The sequence below is a fragment of the Triticum dicoccoides genome, chromosome 5A (assembly GCF_002162155.2).
Source record: "Triticum dicoccoides isolate Atlit2015 ecotype Zavitan chromosome 5A, WEW_v2.0, whole genome shotgun sequence".
In the NCBI taxonomy this organism is placed as follows: domain Eukaryota; kingdom Viridiplantae; phylum Streptophyta; class Magnoliopsida; order Poales; family Poaceae; genus Triticum; species Triticum dicoccoides.
Genome location: NC_041388.1, coordinates 672489647 through 672511095, shown reverse-complemented (window position 1 = coordinate 672511095; position 21449 = coordinate 672489647). Strand labels below are relative to the sequence as shown.

At 48.0% G+C, this 21449-nt stretch overlaps 2 protein-coding genes and 1 long non-coding RNA gene across 3 annotated transcripts; 2 read left to right on the top strand and 1 right to left on the bottom strand.

Moving 5' to 3' along the window:
• Positions 1–4644: 4644 nt before the first annotated feature.
• On the top strand, positions 4645–6862 carry LOC119298390 (acyl transferase 1-like). Its single transcript, XM_037575814.1, has 2 exons — positions 4645–5164; positions 5760–6862. The coding sequence occupies exons 1-2, from the start codon at positions 4727–4729 to the stop codon at positions 6675–6677; spliced, it is 1356 nt and encodes a 451-aa protein (XP_037431711.1). The 5' UTR covers positions 4645–4726; the 3' UTR covers positions 6678–6862.
• An 883-nt stretch (positions 6863–7745) lies between these two features.
• Positions 7746–9750, bottom strand: LOC119304017 (proline-rich protein 36-like). The gene is made up of 2 exons (XM_037581182.1): positions 8276–9750; positions 7746–8176 (listed from the first exon to the last, which is right to left on the bottom strand). Exons 1-2 carry the CDS (start codon positions 9260–9262, stop codon positions 7979–7981), a joined length of 1185 nt encoding a protein of 394 aa, XP_037437079.1. The 5' UTR covers positions 9263–9750; the 3' UTR covers positions 7746–7978.
• A 108-nt stretch (positions 9751–9858) lies between these two features.
• LOC119304018 lies at positions 9859–12354 on the top strand. Its single transcript, XR_005148064.1, has 2 exons — positions 9859–10113; positions 10200–12354. It is a non-coding gene; the product is annotated as an uncharacterized LOC119304018 (long non-coding RNA).
• The last annotated feature ends 9095 nt before the right edge of the window (positions 12355–21449 follow it).

The window sequence follows — 21449 nt, the reverse complement described above, 5'->3', positions numbered from 1 at the left end:
TAGATCAAGACGCTTGATAAGACTTTCGATGAGTACATACCTTGATAAGTTTTTGAAGGGGATCAAAATGGATCAGTCAAAGAAGGAGTTCTTGCCTGGGTTGTAAGGTATGAAGTTGAGTAAGACTCAAAACCCGACCACGGTAAAAGATAGAGAGAGAATGAAAGTCATTCCCTATGCCTCAGCCATGGGTTCTATAAAGTATGCCATACTGTATACCAGACCTATTGTGTACCTTGCCATGAGTTTGGCAAGGGGATATAATAGTGATCCAAGAGTAGATCACTGGACAACGGTCAAAATTATCCTTAGGTACCTAAAGAGGACTAAGGAAATATTTCTCAGTTATGGAGGTGATAAAGAGTTCGTCATAAAGAGTTACGTCGATGCAAGCTTTGACACCGATTTGGATGACTTTGAGTCTTGATCTGGATGCATATTGAAAGTGGGAGCAATTAGCTAGAGTAGCTCCATCCAGAGCATTGTAGACATAGAAATTTGCAAAATACATACGGATCTGAATGTGTCAGACCTGTTGACTAAACTTCTCTCACAAGCAAAACATGATCACACCTTAGTACTCTTTGGGTGTTAATCACATAGCGATGTGCACTAGATTATTGACTTTAGTAAACCCTTTGGGTGTTGGTCATATGGCGATGTGAAATGTGGGTGTTAATCAAATCAAGATGTGAACTATTGGTGTTAAATCCCATGGCGATGTGAACTAGATTATTGACTCTAGTGCAAGTGGGAGACTGAAGGAAATATGCCCTAGAGGCAACAATAAAGTTGTTATTTATATTTCCTTATATCATGATAAATGTTTATTATTCATTCTAGAATTGTATTAATCGGAAACTTAGTACATGTGTGAATACATAGACAAAACAGAGTGTCCCTAGTATGCCTCTACTTGACTAGCTCGTTAATCAAAGATGGTTAAGTTTCCTGACCATAGACATGTGCTGTCATTTGATGAATGGGATCGCATCATTAGAGAATGATGTGATGGACAAGACCCGTCCGTTAGCTTAGCATTATGATCATTTAGTTTTATTGCTATTGCTTTCTTCATGACTTATACATATTCCTCTGACTATGAGATTGTGCAACTCCCGAATACCGGAGGAACACCTTGTGTGCTATCAAACTTCACAACATAACTGGGTGATTATAAAGATGCTCTACAGGTGTCTCCAAAGGTGTTTGTTGAGTTGGCATAGATCGAGATTAGGATTTGTCACTCCGAGTATCAAAGAGGTATCTCTGGGCCCTCTCGGTAATGCACATCACTATAAGCCTTGCAAGCAATGTGACTAATGAGTTAGTTGCGGGATGATGCATTACGGAACGAGTAAAGAGACTTGGCGGTAACGATATTGAACTAGGTATGATGATACTGATGATCGAATCTCGGGTAAGTAACATACCGATGACAAAGGGAATAACGTATGTTGTTATGCGGTTTGACTGATAAAGATCTTCATAGAATATGTAGGAGACAATATGAGCATCCAGGTTCCACTACTGGTTATTGACCATAGATGTGTCTCGGTCATGTCTACATAGTTCTCGAACCCATAGGGTCCGCACGCTTAACGTTCGATGACGATTTGTATTATGAGTTATGTGTTTTGGTGACCGAAGTTTGTTCGGAGTCCAGGATAAGATCACGGACATGACGAGGAGTCTCGGAATGGTCGAGAGGTAAAGATTCATATATTGGAAGGTTATATTCGGACATCGGAATGGTTTCGAGTGATTCGGGTATTTTTCCAGAGTACCGAAGGGTTACCGGAACCCTCCGGGGGAATAATGGGCCTTAGTGGGCCTTAAGGGAGAGAGAGGGAAGCCCACGGGGGGTGGCCACGCGCCCCCCTCCTAGGGAATCCGAATAGGACAAAGAGGAGGGGGCGGCGCCCCCCTTCCCTTTCCCTCTCCCTCTCCTTCCTATTTCCTCCGGTGGAGAAAGGAAAAGGGGGGGGCGAATCCTACTTGGACTAGGAGTCCAAGTAGGACTCCCCCCATGGCGCGCCCCTCCTGGCCGGCCGGCCTCTCTCCCCCCTCCTTTATATATGTGGGCAGGGGCACCCCAAAGGCACAACAAGAAATCTCTTAGCCGTGTGCGGTGCCCCCTCCACAGTTTACTCCTCCGATCATAGCGTCGTAGTGCTTAGGCGAAGCCCTGCGCGGATCACATCACCATCACCGTCACCACGCCTTCGTGCTGTCGGAACTCTCCCTCGGCCCTCTACTGGATCAAGAGCTCGAGGGACGTCATCGAGGTGAACGTGTGCTGAACACGGAGGTGTCGTACATTCGGTACTTGGATCGGTTGGATCGTGAAGACGTTTGACTACATCAACCGCGTTAACGTAATGCTTCCGCTTTCGGTCTACGAGGGTACGTGGACACACTCTCCCCCTCTCGTTGCTATGCATCTCCTAGATAGATCTTGCGTGATTGTAGGAAATTTCTGAAATTACATGCTACGTTTCCCAACACAGGGAGGTGAACGGAGACGCGGGAGAAGTGGCGGGGAGCCCTGCTGGATGGCCGGAGGTGACGGAGATGCAGATTTCCGGCAGGGGAGTGGTGTGGTGGCCGAGGTAGTGTAGCGACGGCAAGAGAGAATGAAGGAAGGAGACAAAATGGGAAGGATGAAGTCGCAGGGTCCAGGAAGGGTTTTGGGTGAGCCTGGGTGTCAGATTCGTATGTTTCGCGTGTTCGGAATCCCGCAAACCTCCTGCAATTTTGTCTCTGTTTTGCGGGAGAAATCGCGTCCGGACTGCCCCGCGGACCGATACAGGGCCGCATTGGATGGCTCCTGCGGTCCGGACAGCACGGTCCAGACGGTTGCGGGAGGTTTATGGGTCCGCCTTGGAGATGCCCTTATGTACTTAATCTCTCATATCTTGAAAAAAATATTTATTAGTATTTTTTAACAGATTTATTACTACAATATGCCCATGTTACGAAAAGTTTGACTCATTTCTCCTCCCCCTTCCATCTTGGATTCTTGACTCCACCACTGGTTGCAAGCTTGCATCATTTCTAAACTTGATCGCAATAGCAACATGCCAACATCTCTTTTCAAAATAAGAAGCTAGGCATTAGTTATTTAGTGTTTTGGGTTCAAACGAAGACGAAAGCTGGTTGTGTGCACCATGGAACCATATATCCGAAATTAGGCATGGATCATTCACGTCTTACCATGTACGTATTGTCACGAGATGAGCCCACTCTTGCTAATTCACAAAAATATATGTGAAATTTACTCTTAATTTTATGAATAAGTCCAGACACTCACAGAAAAAAAAAAGTCCAGCCATACTGCCGCTCCTCGTGCTCTATTATCCACGCCATATGGATTGCCTGATCTGACATCACCAGTGGCATGGCGAAGTTGACCCCACAAGTTTTTCGTCATCCTTTGTGTCTCGGCTATTCCAAAGTCTGCCACCACCGGCTTGGAGTCCTGGCGCCGCTGCTGGACTTCACAACCTCTGGCCAGGCTCGGGCCTCACTTTTCCACCTGAATCCTAATCTGAAAAATGAAATGAGTGTTTTTGACAAAAAGAAGAGAACAAAATACTTTATTGTTTTATCTTCAAAATAAATATATTTAATACTAAATACTTTATTGTTTTGACCAAGTTTTTAAAATAAACTATCAATATTTAAAATACTAGTAGATGACTAAAAAATACAGACGTGTACTTCATGCTGAATCCTTTGTGTTGTGAATGTTGATATTCTTTTTCTTTAAACGTGGACAAAAATGTAAACGTATACTTCATGCTGAATCTTTTGTGTTGTGAATGTTGATATTCTTTTTCTTTAAACGTGGTCAAAGATAGAATCATTTGATTCTTAGAAAAATGAAATATGCACTGAATTTCGGTGCGGAAGAAGTGGTTTTATTAGGTGGCTGAGCCAAGCATGGGCTTGGCGTTTTGAGATCAACATTTTGCAAAGTGCGGCCCGAAACCCGGTCCGCGCTGGATCCGGCTTGCCTGCTCCCTCTTCATGCTCCCATCCGTGCTCCCACTTCATCATACGTCTGTCCTTTTCTCTTTTTTCTTTGTAATCTAATCATCTTCCCCCTGATTTTAAGGGGTGGGGCCGGGCCTTATTTTGTTCCAATCAAATCATGTCACGTATGGAAGAACACGGATGAGTGCACGCGGGAGAAGCAGGCAAGTCTCGTCCGTCCGCGCTATGGCCAGCTGGTTTGCTCGTGCCGTCACCCGTCACCCGCCACCCGCAAGAGAGAGCAAGAGAGAGACAGCCAAGGGAGACCGCGCGTCCGGTACGAGGAGCTGCTAGCTAGGGCCAGGTGACACGCAGCGAACGGATCAAAGTTGACGGTTTGTCTTGTCTGACTACTACTACTACTCCACTCCAGTACGCAGGCAGGTCTCGCCTTGCCGGCACGAATGTGTTGATTCTCTTCTCCAAAGGCGCAGATCAAAGTTGAACTTACGCAGCACTAGCCCGTTCAAAGAGTTACGGCACTGACCAACTCTTTCGTTCGTCATCTTGCATGCATGCATGCCATCCTTGAACCAGTCACCATCGCCATGCCTATATATGGACGCACGTACACAGCTCACCGCAAACCACCACAACGATCGAGCAAGCAAGCCATCGATCCCACCGCCTCCACAGGAGGGTACGCACCACTCTCACAAGCACAAGCACACACGAACCTCCTACCACCATGGTGACCTTCACGGCGCGCCGGGGCGAGCCGGAGCTGGTGCGCCCGGCGAGGCCGACGCCGACCGAGACCAAGGCGCTCTCCGACCTCGACGACCAGTGGACGCTGCGGTTCTACGAGTCCATCGTCGGCTTCTTCCGTGCCCCGCCGGGCGAGGCGCCCAGGCCGGGCAAGGTGGCCAGGGGCATCAAGGTGGCCGTGGCGGCGGCGCTGGTGTACTACTACCCTATGGCCGGCCGCCTGCGGAAGCTCCCCGGCGGGAATAGGCTGGCGGTGGACTGCACCGGGGAAGGAGTGGCCTTCGTGGAGGCCTCCGCGGACGTGCGGCTCGAGGACCTCGGCCAGCCGCTGGTGCCGCCGTACCCGTGCGTCGAGGAGTTCCTCGGAGACTGCGGTGACACCAGGGATGTACTTGGCAAGCCTTTGCTCTTCCTGCAGGTAATATCATGTTTCTTGATTAGTTGTAGTATTTCATTATGTGGCTTATGGTTGGTGGTGGGATGTTGATTTTCTACATACTATGTATGATGGTTTGAACACTTTATCAATATCAAAATTCTTCTAATTTTTCCGGGATAAATATCAATATTCTAGCAAAATAAAAAAATAAAAGGAGAAAAGAGGGTTGCATCACATAATGAAATTGTTAGCGTCTAACTTTCATGGAAAAAAAGAGCTGTTATATTAGTAAAGTTTTGTCCATCAAATGTTAGCAAATTCCATTCATCGGTTTTATGTTTTCATAGTAAAATGAATTAAAATCGAAAATTATTTAATGTACTTCAAATATTCATTCTAGTTATATTATTACTTATCACTAGTCTAAATTAAGTTTGTGTTGACGCTTGAATACGATGTCGCCAGATACAACTGAGAGAAGTGTATTAATATGATTATCAAAAAAGTGTATTAATATAGAAAGGGAAGGTGAGTGACCCATACCCATGTGCACGTGATCATATTAGTTATTTTCATTGCTCGTTTGAATTCCATATATTACAACCTCACCGTATATACATAATGTGTTATGCAGGTGACACAACTAAAATGTGGAGGATTTGTTATTGGGCTTCACATGTGTCATTGCATTGCTGATGGTTTTGGTATTCTTCAATTTATCAAAACTATAGCCGATTTTGGATGTGGTGAACTTATCCCAACCACTTTGCCCGTGTGGAAAAGAGATATCTTCACAGCACGCATGCCACCATCCATTGCACATGTTTACCCGGCATATAAACCATTTCTTCATGGGTTAGAGTGCACGGGAGATGACGTGATGCTATCAACTCCGCCAAAATGCATGGAAGTGCAATATTTATTCTTTGGGCCAAATGAGATAGATATTTTGAGAAGCCATGTCCCAGAACACCTCTCTAAATCTACTACAACATTTGAGTTGATTACGGCTGTCATGTGGCGGTGCCGCACATTGGCACTGGGCTATGAATCTACTCAAAAAGTTCGTGTCATGTTTACACTAAATACACGTGGGAGAAGCATTAATGGTGAAAGCGCTGTCCCACGTGGTTACTATGGAAATGCACATTTCTCTCCTATGGTCGAGGTCACCGTCGACGAGTTGGCTACAAAGCCGCTCGGACATATACTTGAGCTCATGCGCAAAGTCAAGTTGGACACCACAAAGGATCGCATGAAGTCAATGGTGGATTTGATGGCATTATGGCGAGAGCGGTCACCTTTCGGTATGGATAGAACATATGAGGTCAGTGACACAAAGTGGGTTGGAGGCAATGCACTGCAATTTGGGAAAGCTGAGCTGGTTGCTGCTGGCACACCGCATGCTGGAGATTTCACTTCAAAGCTGATAAGCTATCATACCAAGTGTAAGAATAAAGATGGTGAAGACTCAACCGTGGTATCAATCCTACTGCCAAAACCAGCAATGGATAAGTTCACAAAGGAGATGGCATTTTGGCTGAAGAAGTAAAATGGAAATAACATAACAAGTCCACTTTGTTGTATGTATATGTTATTTCCTTCATTTAGTATTACGGTCTAAACACCAACCATAGTTGATTATGTGCTACCATGAAAGTCATGGTGTACTTGTTTCAATGCTTGTATCCTCACTTATGTTTTCCCCAATTTATTAAGCAAATATAAAGAATAATTCCTCCCTTTGAAATGCATATTGAGGATTCACATGCCCTCCTTTTTGTGAGTCAAGTAACCGCATTCATGTGATGGGAACTTGTAAAGACTATTACTTTTTTGAATGTGGAAAACTGATGATCCATATGTACTACACCTACACCAACGAATTGCGAGTTCGAACTTGCTTGTATTATGCGTTTCCACAAAAAGGGGAGTCAAGGTGCTGGTCACTCCTTTCCTTTCTATGTGCTTCATGAGAGGCTCATCTGTTTTTGGTCCAACAAACTACCGATCAAGCATCAATATGGACTTACAAAATTAAATGTCTAAGTAGCTTTGCCTCAGTCAACAATACCAAATGAATGAATGTTGAGTGTATTTGTACTGATCAAACATCAATATATATAGACTTATAAAACGAAATTGTGATCGATTTTCTTCGTGGTCTTTCAGAGTAAGTTTGCCTTGGTCAACATTGCCAAACGGACTATGATCCTCCTCCTCACACACCTCCCTTTTTAGAGCATCTTCAATAGACGCGCCAAATAAAGCACGCGCCGAAAAAGATGCCAATATAGCGCGCGCGATCAAAAACAGCACTCCAGCAGAAGCTATAAAATAGAGCACGCACAAAAATGAAGCTGCAAATTTAGCGCATGCGGGTTGCGGGGCTGCAAATTTGGGGCGCCGGCTTGTGCGCGCGGGCTGCTGCATGTGGGGCCACCGGATTGGGCGCCGTGTTTTTGTGCGTCTGGTAAACCTCCCGCACGCAAAAAACCTATTTCAGCGCTGCAAAACTTTTTTAGCGTGCGTGTATTGGAGATGCTCTTAAGTACTGTGATGGGCCGATGGTAGGCGACCAAGAATTTGAGACAACCAAGCATTTGCAAAAACACAAAAGCCATGTTCCAAAATGCAGGAGCTACATGTTCCACAGGTGAAGAGAGTACTCCCACAAAAAATGACATAAAGGAGACCACGAAATTGAAAAGAACACCAGATGTAGCACAAACCCACAGCAGGCAGGCTTCAACAACACATCGCGCGAACCAATTTGAACATGACTCGCTCGATCGAGACACCAAGATCAGTTTCCGGGTTTATTTTATGTTGCGCACGTAGGACGTTGGTCGATCAGTTCTGCAGCAGCAGGAGCTTGTCGTCGTTGTCCTTGGGCTTGGCGAGCGTCTGCCTGGAGCGCACGCGCGCCTGCAGCCGCGCCATGGCCTGCATGCAGTGCACCGCCACCTCCGCCTGCCGCCGCACGTACGCGCCCCGCGCCACCGCCTGCAGCCTCACCAGGCTCCTCAGCGCCTTGAACGCCCGCCGCGCCTGCAAAACCAAAACGCAGTTTAGATTTAGACGTGCAAATCAATCAAGCGTGGAAGTAACGATCTGGCATGGCGGCCAGCATGGTGAGCACGCGCGCACCAGGTGGGCGCGGAAGTAGGCCTGGATGGTCACCGCGGCGACGTCCTCCCGAGAGAAGCCCTCCCGGCACAGCAGCGCGTACTCCTCGTTAGAGCAGACCGACTCGTCCTCCTTCGCCGGCGCCGGCTCCACGGCCTGCGCGAGCGGCGCCGCCCTGTGGATCGCCTTGGCGACGTCGCCGTTGGCGCGCGGGTTGGTGCTGCTCTCGCGGACGGCGCCGGAGTCCGCGCGGCGCGTCTGCGCCACCGCCTTGCTGGCGGAGCTGAGCCAGCTGCGCCGCGCGGTGCCTGACTTGGACTTTGCGTTGCCGGCCTGCGCGGGCGCGGCGGTGGTCACGCAGCACACGCGCTGTGTCCGCCCGATCGGCGTCGAAGGGGTCCGCGGCGTCCGCGCGGGAGGAGGAGCCAGCGCCGCTCCAGCCGACGCAGCAGCTACCACGGGAGTCCTCGCAGGAGGAGGAGGAGGAGCAACCAGCGGCGCTCCAGTCGACGCAGCAGCTGCCACGGGAGTCCTCGCAGGAGGAGGAGCAACTTGCGGCACTGCAGCCGACGCAGCAGCTGACACGGGAGTCTTCACCGGAGGAACAGCCAGCGCCGCTCCAGCCGATGCCACGGGAGTCCTCGCGGGAGCAGCCGGCGCCACCTCTCGCGCTGGAGCAGCGGGTGCCGCGGGCGCCGGCGCTGGAGCCGCAGGGAATCGGCGGACCTGCTGCGCCCGGCGAGGGGTGCGGGAGCGGACGCCGCAGAGGCGCCTGGCGGAGGGCGTCTTGGGGGTGCGCGGCGTGCGGACGGCGTCCCCGGTGCCGCAGCAGCTGGTGAGCGGCGTGCGCACGCTGCTGTTATCCGTGTCGACGGGGGCGAGAGCGCTGCCCCCGGAAGCTCGGTGGTGGGGGCCGATGCAGCATATGCACGCCGCGCTGCTGCGGCGGCGGGCGTCGCCGGAGGGCTTCGACGGCATGATGCAGCACATCGCCCGCGTCCTCGGCATCGCAAAGTCGTCGCTGGCGTACCTGGTCGAATGTGGTGCGAGTGCTACGACTTGTGGGAATGGCCGGCAAGGCGGTATAAATGGGCCGGGAGCCGGCCGGAGAGGAGGGAGACGACCGAGGCGATGTGCGCGCCTCTACGGACGTGGGTGTCTGTCGGCGTCGGCGTGGCGGCTTTGTTTAGGGTTAGCGCGTGAGATCGGGGACAGCTTTGTGAGGCGACGACGAGAACGTGGCGGGATGGATGGATGAGCCATGGAAATGTGAACCCAGTTTTTGAAAAGAAAAGAAAGAAAGCAATGTGGTCAACAGAGGCGAAAAAACCCGGTTGTGGCCCGGAGCAAGTCCAGGACTGTTACTGGGCCAGCAAAATATCGCGAGGGCTATGGGCCTGTTTGGTTGCTACAAAATACTATGTGCATGAGAAAATTCGGTAAAAAAATGGGAAAACGTTTATAATCATCCGACTTATCTCTCTCTCTATGCGCCACGTGTGTGCGTCAGGCTGCGGCTGCCCACCGCTTCGCCCCAACCTTATCTTATCTCTAACGCAGCTCCTCCACTCGTTTCTTCTTCTTTCTTCCTTTTACGTCCCATCGCCAAGAGATTAGCCATGGCGAGCAGCCGAGCACCACCACAACAGCTAGGAAAACGGAAGAGTTAGACGCCGGCCGTCGGCACCAACAACCGGAGCTCCTCCGTTGCATCGCTGGAGGTGGCATAGAACACATGGAGGGGAGCCATGGTAAGGACCACCACAACAACGGGGAACCGGGAGGTGATGCCGGTGATACAAATGGCGCTCGTCGATGAACGCCGGTGCTGCAATGCACCAACTCGTCCATGGCCGCCGGTATGCCACACAACAACTTGTCCACGGCCATCATGGTGCGTTACAACCTCGTCCGTGATGCAATGCAACCTCGTGTGCCGTTGCAGTACTCGAGCGCCGGCGGCGGAGCTGCAATGGAGCCGCTCGGCGCAGGCGGCGGAGCTGCAATCTAGCCGCTCGGCGTAGGTGGCGGAGCTTCAATGGAGCGCTCGATGCCGGCGACGGAGCTGCAATGGAGCAGCTCGGCGCAGGTGGCGGAGCTGCAATGAAGCTGCAAGTCGCCGGCTACGGAGCTGCAATGGAGCGCTCGTCGATGCCTCCCCCCTGCTCCGACGCACCACTCCCGCGACTGGTCCCGGTGCTGCAGCGCTGCGCTTGTGAGTGGCTCAGTGCAGCGTCGTTGGCGGCTCTTGGGGGCAGCCCGTTGCAGTGAAGCGCTGCTGCCATGCCTAGAGTCTATGGTGTTGCCACGACCGGCGGCGGTAATGTGTTTGCAAGGTGAGGAACGAGCTGGGCAGAGCCTGATGCTGCGAGCGAGCGCGGCATGGCGGCTGCGACTGCGAGCTAGATCAGGGCCGCTCGCTGGAGCTCACCGCGTCTATCTCAGGAATCGCGTGTGCGTGGGGATTTTTTTGAATTGGCTGCGACGCGAGGAAGACGAGGCCACGCGCGGCGTTCTATTGTGTGAGAGCGACGCAGTCTAGGTTGACTAATCCAACGTATCGAGGGATTTGATCGGACGGTTGGGGACCCGACTGATTTCCCGAGGAAATAAGTCGGATGATTCCTAGCAGCCGCAAAAAAAATGTGCATGAGAAAAGGTGCCGCCTGGTCTAAGCCTGAGCTGGGTTTCATTTCGGTGAAATGGAGCAGGGGCAGACCCCCTTTTCCTCTAAAAACTAAGCATGAGTTGGTGATAATTTTTGCCTGACCGGGCAAGTTATTTTTTTATTCATTTTAAATACATGTGGGCATTTCAAATAGACGTCGAAATTTTCTGTATACAGCTTGAACATTTTTTCAGGTACACGTTGAAAAATAAATACACATTGAACATTTTTCTAAATACATGTTGAACATTTATCAAATGCACATTGAACATTATTAACTTTTAAAACATTTATATTACATTGTATATGTTTTATTTGAAATTACACAAACATTTATCTGACTTGTCTGAACTAATGTTTAAAAGTGTCACCAACATTTTCTTGATTGGTACGAAACATTTATTTAAACTATGCAAAACTATTTTAACATTGTATAATTTTTTTCTAAAATGTGACAATTATTTTTAGAAATTTGTGAACATTTTTTTAATGGAACGAATCCCTTCTCGAAACAGCACAAACAATTTTTCTGCACAACATGAATATTCTTTAATTGCGTAATGAAGGCTTTTAACTATTTAATTCGGGTATTTTCCATTTCAGAAATATAAATAGAAGTAACAGATATAAAAAGGAAAAACACAAAGGAAACTAATCCATCACTTCTAGGTCGGGCCACTAAACATTGTGCTTCAGCCAAGGCGATAGTCACACGGTCCGCTTAAAAACCACGGCATGTTTGAGTAAAAGGATTGGATAAGTGACAACGACCCAAGTTATTACGGTGTATCATGCATACAACAACACCAAACTATTAAACAATTTTAAGGTGTGGCGGAAGCCTACCCTTGCCAGATTATTGCCTCCACCACTGCTCACGTCTGCTATTTTTTTACTATTATTTTATTCCTGTTTTTAGATTTAATGGGCTATTCAACCAGTCTTCTTATGTTTTTACTTTGATTTACTTTCTATTTTCAAATTAGTTGTTTTCGAATCATCTTTTAAATCAAAAATATATTAAGATTCGCTAACATCATATAGAAATAGTAAAAAACATGAATATTGTTTTAATTCGTGAACAGTTTTTATTCATGAAAAAATTTTATTTCATGATTTTTTTAATCAAATTCGAAACACCTTTTGAATTTGCAAATATTTTATTCAAATTTAGAAACATTTTCCAAAATTCTCCAACATTTTTACTAAATCGCAAATATATTTTGAAACTCACAAACATTTTTCAAAGTCATGAGCATTCTTTTTAATTTATAAGTGTTTTTTTAATTAATTAGGAAAACAATTAACATGACTAGGCGGATCGCAGCGGCCGCGTCCGCCACCATCGCTACATGAGACGTGTCCAATTGAGGGCCCGCATACCATCCATCATTGAATGCGCTTCTACAATAAAGGCTATATTTTGGAAACATATGCGGTGTTGCAATGGTCTACGACGGATCTATGTTTTGGAACAAACCTCTGTTGCAGAAATTTTCTGCAATAAGACCTCAGTTGCAAAATATGGCAGCAAAACCTCAGTTGTAATATTTTTTTGGCAACAAAATAGATGTTGCCAGAAATTCTGTAATAACACATGTGTTGTAATGGTGGGGATGGGCTTGACCGCTCATTGTGGCAGATCATAAAGCTCACGACCTGACTGATCTTTTTAAAAGACCAGCCGGCGGGCGCGTAGCACGCCCTAATTTACTAGCATTTAAAATCTATAACCTTTTTTAGTTCCTAAATAATACTTACAGGATATTTTTTATTTCTGGACATTTTTTAAAAAATAGAAAGTATTTAAATAGAAACATGACCCAAAAAAGCGGCTGAATAAATAAATAAATAACGCATGGGCCGCACGGCTCCAGATGCGCGTTTGGGTGACTCCCAGCGTCCTACGCGAGAGGTAGGCAGTTGATAATCGCCCAAGCTGGCCCATAAGCGGGAGAGTTCTTTGTTTTTCTATTTTCACATCATCTAATTTGTATTTCTCAACAAAAAAACTTCATCCGATTTATTTACAGTTTTAGCGTCCGTATTTCCTTATTATTTAATTCTTTTTAGTTTTCTTCTCTTCATATTAACTTTTTTAAAATCACTACCATTTCATCAAATTCTTGAACATTTTCTAAATTCACGAACATTTGACGAATTTGTAAAAAGATTAGGTCACAAAAATGAAGTTTTAGGACATATTTTAAGTTTTCTAAGTGTTTTTCAAATTTGAGATTTTTTTTCGAATTTGCGATAATTTTCTCAACTCTTGAAAAAACATTCAAATATGGGAACATTCTAAAATTGTTGAAAATTTTAGATTTTATATTTTTTTAAATGCAAACATTATCTGGAATTTTTTTTCAATAAGATTTTTATGATTCATGATCATTTTTTGAATTCTCAAACCATTTTTGAATCATACATAGTGGAAAAGGGAAGAAATACAGAAGTCGCAGTAGAGCTGGCAATGAGTGGTGCGCTAATGAGCTCACCCACCTCACAGGCTAACGATCAAGCTGTGGTGATCGCTCGATATGTCGTCGCTATAAGCGATACATAGAGCCCTCACATCTGGGCATTTGGACAATAGGTGAAAAAAAGTAGCCCACCTTGTGCATTCATGGAATAAAAAACATTAAAAAAACTCGACCACCTTGTCCTCTATCAGTTTGGACTTTGGGTGAACTGATCGATGCCCATTAAGTATGATTTACGGCATTCATCGGTCCCACATCTAAATCTCATAGAGGTTTGGTGTTTGAGATGAAAGGGGGTACTCACAAATATTGAGCATAATCATATGCACATATTTCCACCTGTTTGAGATTTCGCTTAAATTGGCCGGTGCATACAATTTGGTACTAGGGCCTCTCTCAGTTCAAGATCCAGCTAGCGCAACTTTAATAAAAATATAATCTACAAACCATCATACGCCCACAATAATGCCCGATATCAAGGATTTTGCTCTATGACCTAAGAAATCTCAACGGAGGGATTTCAAAATTCTCTAGTCTCAATTTGAATCAATCATTAGACGGCATTAGTGTGATCTTATGTCTACGTATCTACGTAAGACATATATAAATATATGCTACAAGCCTATAAGACGGCGACAAGTTGAGGTGGCATGTGCTTAATTAGTGAATGGCTTGCCAAGTTGGCATGACGCTCGTATCTTACAAGCATGTACGTACAGCTGATTATATGGCTTTGGGGGGCTTTTCATGTTTGCCTCAATCAAGAGCCACATTCTCCAGTGATCATTAGTAGGTCGAAAGATATTCTCGGATGCACGAAAGGCTTCACGCCCGGCTTTTCGAAGATGAATGCCACAACAAACGGCCAGCACTTGGAAGATATTCTAACCAGAAAAACCTCCAAACGGTGGCCGGAGACGATCAAGTGCTGTCTTACATGGCGTACAAGTCCGTATACAGATATTTCCATATATTTCACAAGTGGGATGGCCGTCACCAACACAAAAGGCCCTAGCAATTCCTTTCGTATATATTGCACACAAAGTGGTTCGTCAACATTAACAAATGCAGGCCAGATTGCGGAGGAGATCGAAAATGGAAGTGGGTTCGCTACAAATTCGCTGGCCTGCAAGTGTGCAGAAACGGGTAAGTTGGATTCGGCAGCAAAATAGTGGTTAGCTAGGCGGAATCGGTTCTGCGAATTCAACAGTTTTTTCTATGCACCAATTGCCTGCCTTCCCGGCAGAATTTGCTTTCGGTTTAAAATACGCCATGGGAAAAGAAGAATCAAATGCCCGCGTCTTTTCCGCCTCGGCTTTTTGGCAGTTAGGGTTCTCCACTGACAGGCGTATATCTGCTTCGTATGCCATGCATGCTGAGGAGGACAGAGATCGTCACTTCCGAATTCTTTCCCATGGCTGAAGTGGCTTCCGAATTCATCAAAGGACCGAGAGAGCAGGGGTAAAACTTGACCACGAATGGGTGCAATGGCGCACTTGTTCCCGTCAGATTTACTTTCCCAGACCAAATCTTTGCTGGAATCGGTTCGATGCCAAGATTGACCGCACGGCGACAGATCAAGGGGTTGATGGAACGTCTCGGGTTTAGGGTATCTCGAGGTCATCCCCTACTCTCTCACAAATGTCCATCCAGGCTATTCGGACACAAAAATACACTTAAAGGCATCCGACAAATTCATCACATATATCCTCACTGACCGAAAACCCTAAGTTCATCACAAATCTGGAGGAGAGATGGGGCAGTCCGAACTATCTGCCACGTCAGTCCAAGCACACGGGGCTCAGCGCCGAGCCCACTTCCCCTTCCACTCCCCATACCCATTTTCTTTCTCACCTGCCAAACCAGTCGCATCGCCGCCGTTCATACCATTCTCGGGCCCAACAGATCTAGCTATTGTCGTCAACAGGCCGATGAAGATGTCGAATGAACCCATACACTCGCACGACACATGACTACTGGGGGAATTCAAGGTTCACATGTCTCACATTTGCGGTGTGCTGGGTTGTGTCCTCGAATCGAGCTCCTAATGCGACCACACGCCATCTCCGCTGCAGGTCTAGCCGCCACCGCCAACCCTTCGTGTGCTAGCATCGCCTCCGCCGTCCCATCGCGGATTCAGCTGCCACACGCCCTCACATTGCGAATCCAGCGGCCACGAGCCATCCCTAGGTGTGTCGCGCTTAAGCGCCGCCTTCCCCTTACCCCGGCAGATCCGATGAGAACGCCGATTGGAATGTTCTTGATGCGTCATTTGATGAGGATCTCATTGCACCGGAGGAGAAGCCACGTCCAGGAGGGTACTCTGGTCTGATGTAGTTCGGTGTCGCGCCATCGAAGCAAGGCGGCTTTAGAAGTCCGTCAAAGCTTCTGCGGCTGATGCCGACGAGGAATGAGGCTAGTCACAATGGAAAGTGTCATATATAAATATCATGCATATGATATACTAGTGTATGATACTGCCTTCATGATGCTTAGTTACATAGCTTAGTATCATAATGGCCTCACTTATTGTTATGCACAACACATACTAGTACATCATTTAATATGATACGTATCATATCATGATACTTAATCATCTTTTTTCTCATTTAATTATGTGCGCCTCAGCAAGAATGTCTAGCTGTCATGCATGATACTGTCTATGATACTTTTGTTGTGACCAGCTTGAAAGGGTTCTTCGGACGAAGATGGCTACAACCAACGCCCTTTGAACTTCATGATCCACCTCAACTCTAGTGCATCTTTTACCACTCGTTACTAGTTTAGTTTAGTCGTTTTATCGCCGTTTAGCATGTCTTGGTCGTTTACGTATGTTTAGTTATTAGTCGTCGATGTTGTATGTATAATTATCTGGAAATTTGCAGCGGCACGCGAGTGTGCGGACACTCACCTATCAAGCCCTATCGATTGCTCAATTTGTCTCGCGATTCATAAAGTAATTGAATCCCACACGAGGGCCCAGTAAAAAAGATCCCTCAAAAACTTGAAACTTACAGTTTTTGCATCTAAAAATGCCAAGTTTCAACAAGTTTCAGAGATATAATTTTAAGCAATTTTTTCTGTCGGTCGTAGACACAAAATAATTGATTTTTATCGGTCGCTCGTACTAAGTTTCAACATTGACACTTATCCTATTTTTTAAAATTGCCAACATATATTCAAAATTGATCTTACTTCAAAATGCTGGTCACGAAAAAAACACAAATATGAAAATAGAACTTAATTTTAAAAAAAGATATAGAACTTTGAAAATCGAAAGCCAAAATAAAAAAAGCCGGCACCAGGGCATGGGTGGCCCGCACTTGCGTGTTGTAAATCCTCGTCCTATAATTATCAGTCGTTTTACTATGGTACTATGAATATGTGATGTATGTTTAACCATATTTGGAAGCCTGCGATGTGGACTATGAATTGTGTGAAGTTATGTTTAATCTAAGTTTGGGGAAAAAGTGGTTTGCGGAACATGGGATCGAAAAAATGGGTAGTGTCTCCTCAGGTATCTCTACTTTTTGGATAAGTGAGGATGTCCACAAATATTTGGGAAGGTCTCTTAGCTTGGTATATTAAGATGGAATTACCACAAATGTGTCAGAGAGATAGAGAGAGAGAGAGAGAGAAAGAAGTGTCTCCATGCCCCCACCCCCACCCCGCGCCATCTCCTCTAAGGCAACTTTGGGGATAACCCTAGCGTCGGCGGCGCGTTCCCCTCATCCTTTCCCTTCCCTCTACGGCTGCCAGAGGGGCTCTACGGCACGGGTGCGTGGCCCTGATGAAGGTGGCGGTGGGGTTCTGGCAGCTCCATCGCATATTGTGGGCTTTGGCTCCCGGGGCGATGGCCTGGACCGGTGGCGCACAGTGTGATGGGCAGCATCGGCGGGTGCAGGTGCGTCGCCTTCCACGGCTACATGGGCGGCATGGAGGCGATGGACGGCGTCGGTGCGGCGGATCCTCGCAGGTCTGCTGGAGTTCCATGAGGAGATTAGTCCCCGACTCGATCTGCTTCGATCTGTGACGGCGTCGGCCCTAGCAACTACGGTCGTCTTCTCTCGGTGTTGGCTGGACGGATCTGGCGGGTGGGCGAGGATCAGGGGGAAACCCCTGGCCGGCGCGGTGTCCTCCCCAAAGTCGATGCCTTGCGACGCCAATCCCTTCCTTGAGGCTTTAGTGTGGATCCTCTCTCTCCATCCTCCCCCCTGAGCTCAGGCGAAAGCCTATGTTCCTCTGCTTTGGGCGACGATGGCAAATGGGTGTCGTTCTCCTTCCTGAAGGCGTCGGCCGGAGACTACTCAAGGTGGTGGAGTTGTTTGTGATTCGGAGTCGACTCGTGATAGTATGGTCTATCTGTTGCATCCCACTCGGCTCCTGGTGCTCCCTCAACCGATGCATGGTGATGCCCTCTTCGTGGATATGCGCCATCATTTGACATATCGTGTTCGGCGCTCTATCTTGTCGCTACCAACGTTGGTGCTCATTTGGTCGACCATCCATGTATGTGGGTCTGGTGCTGTGCTTCTCCTTTGGTAGCTTGGGCACCTTGAGCTAGGTTTTAGTGGGAACCACTATGCCGTCCACCGGTGCGGCCCCCGTTGAGCTTGAATGAACGGGTGTGGCCCTTTGCAGCGGTGGAGATAGATCAGGTGCTAGAGTGTTCATGTTTGGCTCTTTGGATGTAGCCGGCACATGATACTTGCACGGTGGTGCCCGCATCCCGAGACCTTATTTTGCTAGGCTGTGTTGGCAACACTGGTCGTCGACAACGGTGCTCTATGCTTTGGCTCAATGTTGTAGTTGCCTTTGAGTTGTTGTGCTTAGCACTTTTTTCCCTTTGCTTTTATTTCTTCTATATTGTATATTGTGGTGACTTTTTAATCCTAGCCGGTTGATAATTTTGTTAATTCAAACTCCTCTGGGGCCGGCGTCTTTTCTCTAAACAAAAGTATGTGTGACCCGGTACAACCGTAGTCGTACATGCACGTACGTACGCATGCATCCAAGTGCGACGCACGGCTAATCAGCGTGACACTCGTACGTATTCCCTCCATTCGAAATTACTTGTCGCAGAAATGAATGTATTCTAGATACATCCATTTCTGCGACAAGTACGTCGATCCGGCTGGCTGGCATCTCTGCTTGCATGTAGGCAGCCGCACGTGGGATGGGCTGGGTAAACGAGAAAAGAAAACCCGCGCGCGTTGGCGTTGGCGTTGGCTTCTTCCCCTGACAGATGGATGCCACGCCGAGCCGATCGAGGCAGCTAGCTTGCATTTTCGCCGGTCGATCGGTGGCCGACTGGTCGGGACTGTCGTCTCTCCCCATAGCCATAGGGCGGTCTCCGATGGAGCAGGCGCGGCGCTCGGGGACATGATTTCCGGCCGATGTCCGATATGTCCGGCCGCGGCCAGTGATACACACCAGCTAGAGCGTAGAGCATCCACAGCCGGTTTTCTGAAATCCTTCTTAAACGTTCGTTGACGCGTTCAGTCAATGACCGAACATTAGAGAGGAAAAATTCTTATATTAAAGACAAATGTATGAAGGATATGAGGGCTCGCGGACACGTCTGGACATGCCCGATCCATTCCTCATATAGGACGCAGCTCATATTTTTTCTTTCTCCATCCTCACTAATCACGTGCAAGTGACCGAAGATATGATGAAGAAAGTGAAGGATATGACTATATGAGTAGACAAATAAGGACTCAGAATACACACACATGATACTTGATCGGGCGCGTCCGCGAGCGTTTAGGGTCAGATTTGCTAAATCGGGCGGCAGATGATGCTCTTAGACAACGCATGACACCAGCTAGCTGTCCCCGCGCCCGTCCGGAGTTAGGCGACGCAGCGTAGGTCCCCGGGGTCAATTCTTTCGACTCTGTGTCATTTGATATCTGCTCGGAAAAGGCGGTAAATTTGTCCTGTCGGCGCTCGGTCTCGATCGGGCTCCTCTCGTCACGCGCCGGTGATAGTGTCTGGATTTCTCGGTGATTTCCGGTGAATTTCCAAGTGCCTTGGGACGGGGACATTTTCGTAGTGATACTACGTTGGTGCATTTCTTTTACTGACTGCGTCGTCGTCTTGGGACAGGGACCTTTTGGCATGGGAGATCGGAGGAGACCTGAGAGGAGACTGGGCTAGCTAGCTAACACCCAAGTTGTCTAGCCTAATTAGTTAGTTCTCCAATCACTGGTCTGGAACACACAAGTCGGCGGGATCTTCTGCCTGATCTTGAAAATGGATAAAAAATGGTCTGTGCTTACTTTCAGCGTAACTGCTCCAGCCAGCAGGTAGTACTACGTGACCATCTCGATCGATCGTGGGCTAAGTAAATGAAGGGTGTATGGCACGTGGATGGAGCCGTTTGTTGTTTACACACCGACTAATCGACTATGGTGGTGCACAGAGTAAATTGCACAAAACCACCATTTTAAAAGCTTGGTTTGCGAAAAACACTAAGATACATTTTCGTTGTAGAAAACACTACATCTCGGGTAATGGTCTTGTAAAAATCACTGATCGGCGGATCTGGCTCGCTTAAGTGCGTTTATGACATATGGGCCCCTTTTTTTGCCTACGTGGCGTAACATTTCGTGCTAGATCAATTTTAGTCTAAATTTACAAACTACTCCATAGATTTTGCACAGACACCCCTAAATCAAAAAGAATAAAAGCAATCAGCTCCACAGCGCCTCCCCATCTTCCCATCTCCTTCCTCCCTCCTCTCTCTTCCCCCAGCCGGCGAGGGCCTGCAGCCGCGCACGGGCACGAGTAGGGAGGAAGCCGGGGCGCGCAACGTGTGCAGGAAAGAGGGGGAGGAGGCCCGAACCGGCGCCAGGGGCGGGAAACACCGGCGACGCGGGTAAGGTCAGCGGGGTCGTCGAGGCGGCAGAAGACGCAGGCGAAGAGGTTCTGCCGACGGAGTCTACGAAGCCCGTGGTATGCGTGCGGCGACCAACGGCTGATGGCAGAGCATGGCGGCCAACGCGCGGCACGGACGAGGCAAACATGTGCGACATGGTTTGCGGCAGCGTGCAGCAAGGCCAGCAGGCTACGTAGCTTGGCCAGACAACTCCACACGCGACAAGCAGCAACAGTGCACGTCCATGGCTAGCTAGCATGGCAACTCCGACGGTGTCGTGCACACAAGCAACGGGTGCAATACTGTCTCCGCCGCCGGCCGTCTTGCTCGCACTGGAGTCGCGGTTGGTAGAGCGGTGGGCGCAGGCGGAGCAAGGCGGAGCAAGGCGGTGGCGGCGCGGCTGGCATGGCAGCAGGCGCGGGCTAGCAGAGGCGGGCGCACGGCCGAACAGAGGCAGGCGCAGCTGGGCAGGGAGGTGAGCGCAGACGGCCAGGAGCGTGGGCGTCTGAGTAGGAGTTGAGCGCGGCCGGCCGGGCAAGGGCGCGCGCGTCAGGCCGGGAGGGGCGTGAACGGCCGGCCAAGCAAGGGCAGGAGTGCGGCGGCTGACTGTGGTCGCCGGACAGGGGCCTGGGCAGCACAGGGGAAAATTGTTGAGGGGTTTTTCGCTTTTTTACCCATTTAGCATTTTTTTGGGTAAAAAGTTATGCCACATCAGCAAAAAGTAGGACCCATCTGTCATAAACGCACTTAAACGAGCCAGATCCGTCAATCAGTGGTTTTTGCAAGACCATTACGTGAGATGTGGTGTTTTACGCAGCGAAAATGTATCCTAGTGTTTTTCGCAAACCTAGCCCTCAAAGTGGTGGTTTTATGCAATTTACTTGTGATGCACATTATTAGTCCAACCTAGCTAGGCTCCCGGCCGTGATCCACAGACCTCATGCCACGCATCAATAACTGCACAAATCCAACTACACAACGTCTCGCTCCAGTCTTTTTATTTTGCATATAAAAATTGTCTGAAATCAAACTTCATAAAGTTTGATCATATTTATATGAAAAAATATCAACACCTACCATGCTAAAATATTACAATATAAAAATTTAAGTCATGATACATCTACTGACATTGATTTCACATTATGAATGTTGTTGTTTTTTATA

Excerpts from the sequence above, each read along its gene's own strand:
- LOC119304017 (XM_037581182.1), bottom strand. The coding sequence starts at position 9,262 with ATGCCGAGGACGCGGGCGATGTGCTGCATCATGCCGTCGAAGCCCTCC. Across the intron at positions 8,177-8,275 it reads CCTACTTCCGCGCCCACCTG|GCGCGGCGGGCGTTCAAGGC; the intron begins GTGCGCGCGTGC and ends TTGGTTTTGCAG.
- LOC119298390 (XM_037575814.1), top strand. The coding sequence starts at position 4,727 with ATGGTGACCTTCACGGCGCGCCGGGGCGAGCCGGAGCTGGTGCGCCCG. Across the intron at positions 5,165-5,759 it reads AGCCTTTGCTCTTCCTGCAG|GTGACACAACTAAAATGTGG; the intron begins GTAATATCATGT and ends TGTGTTATGCAG.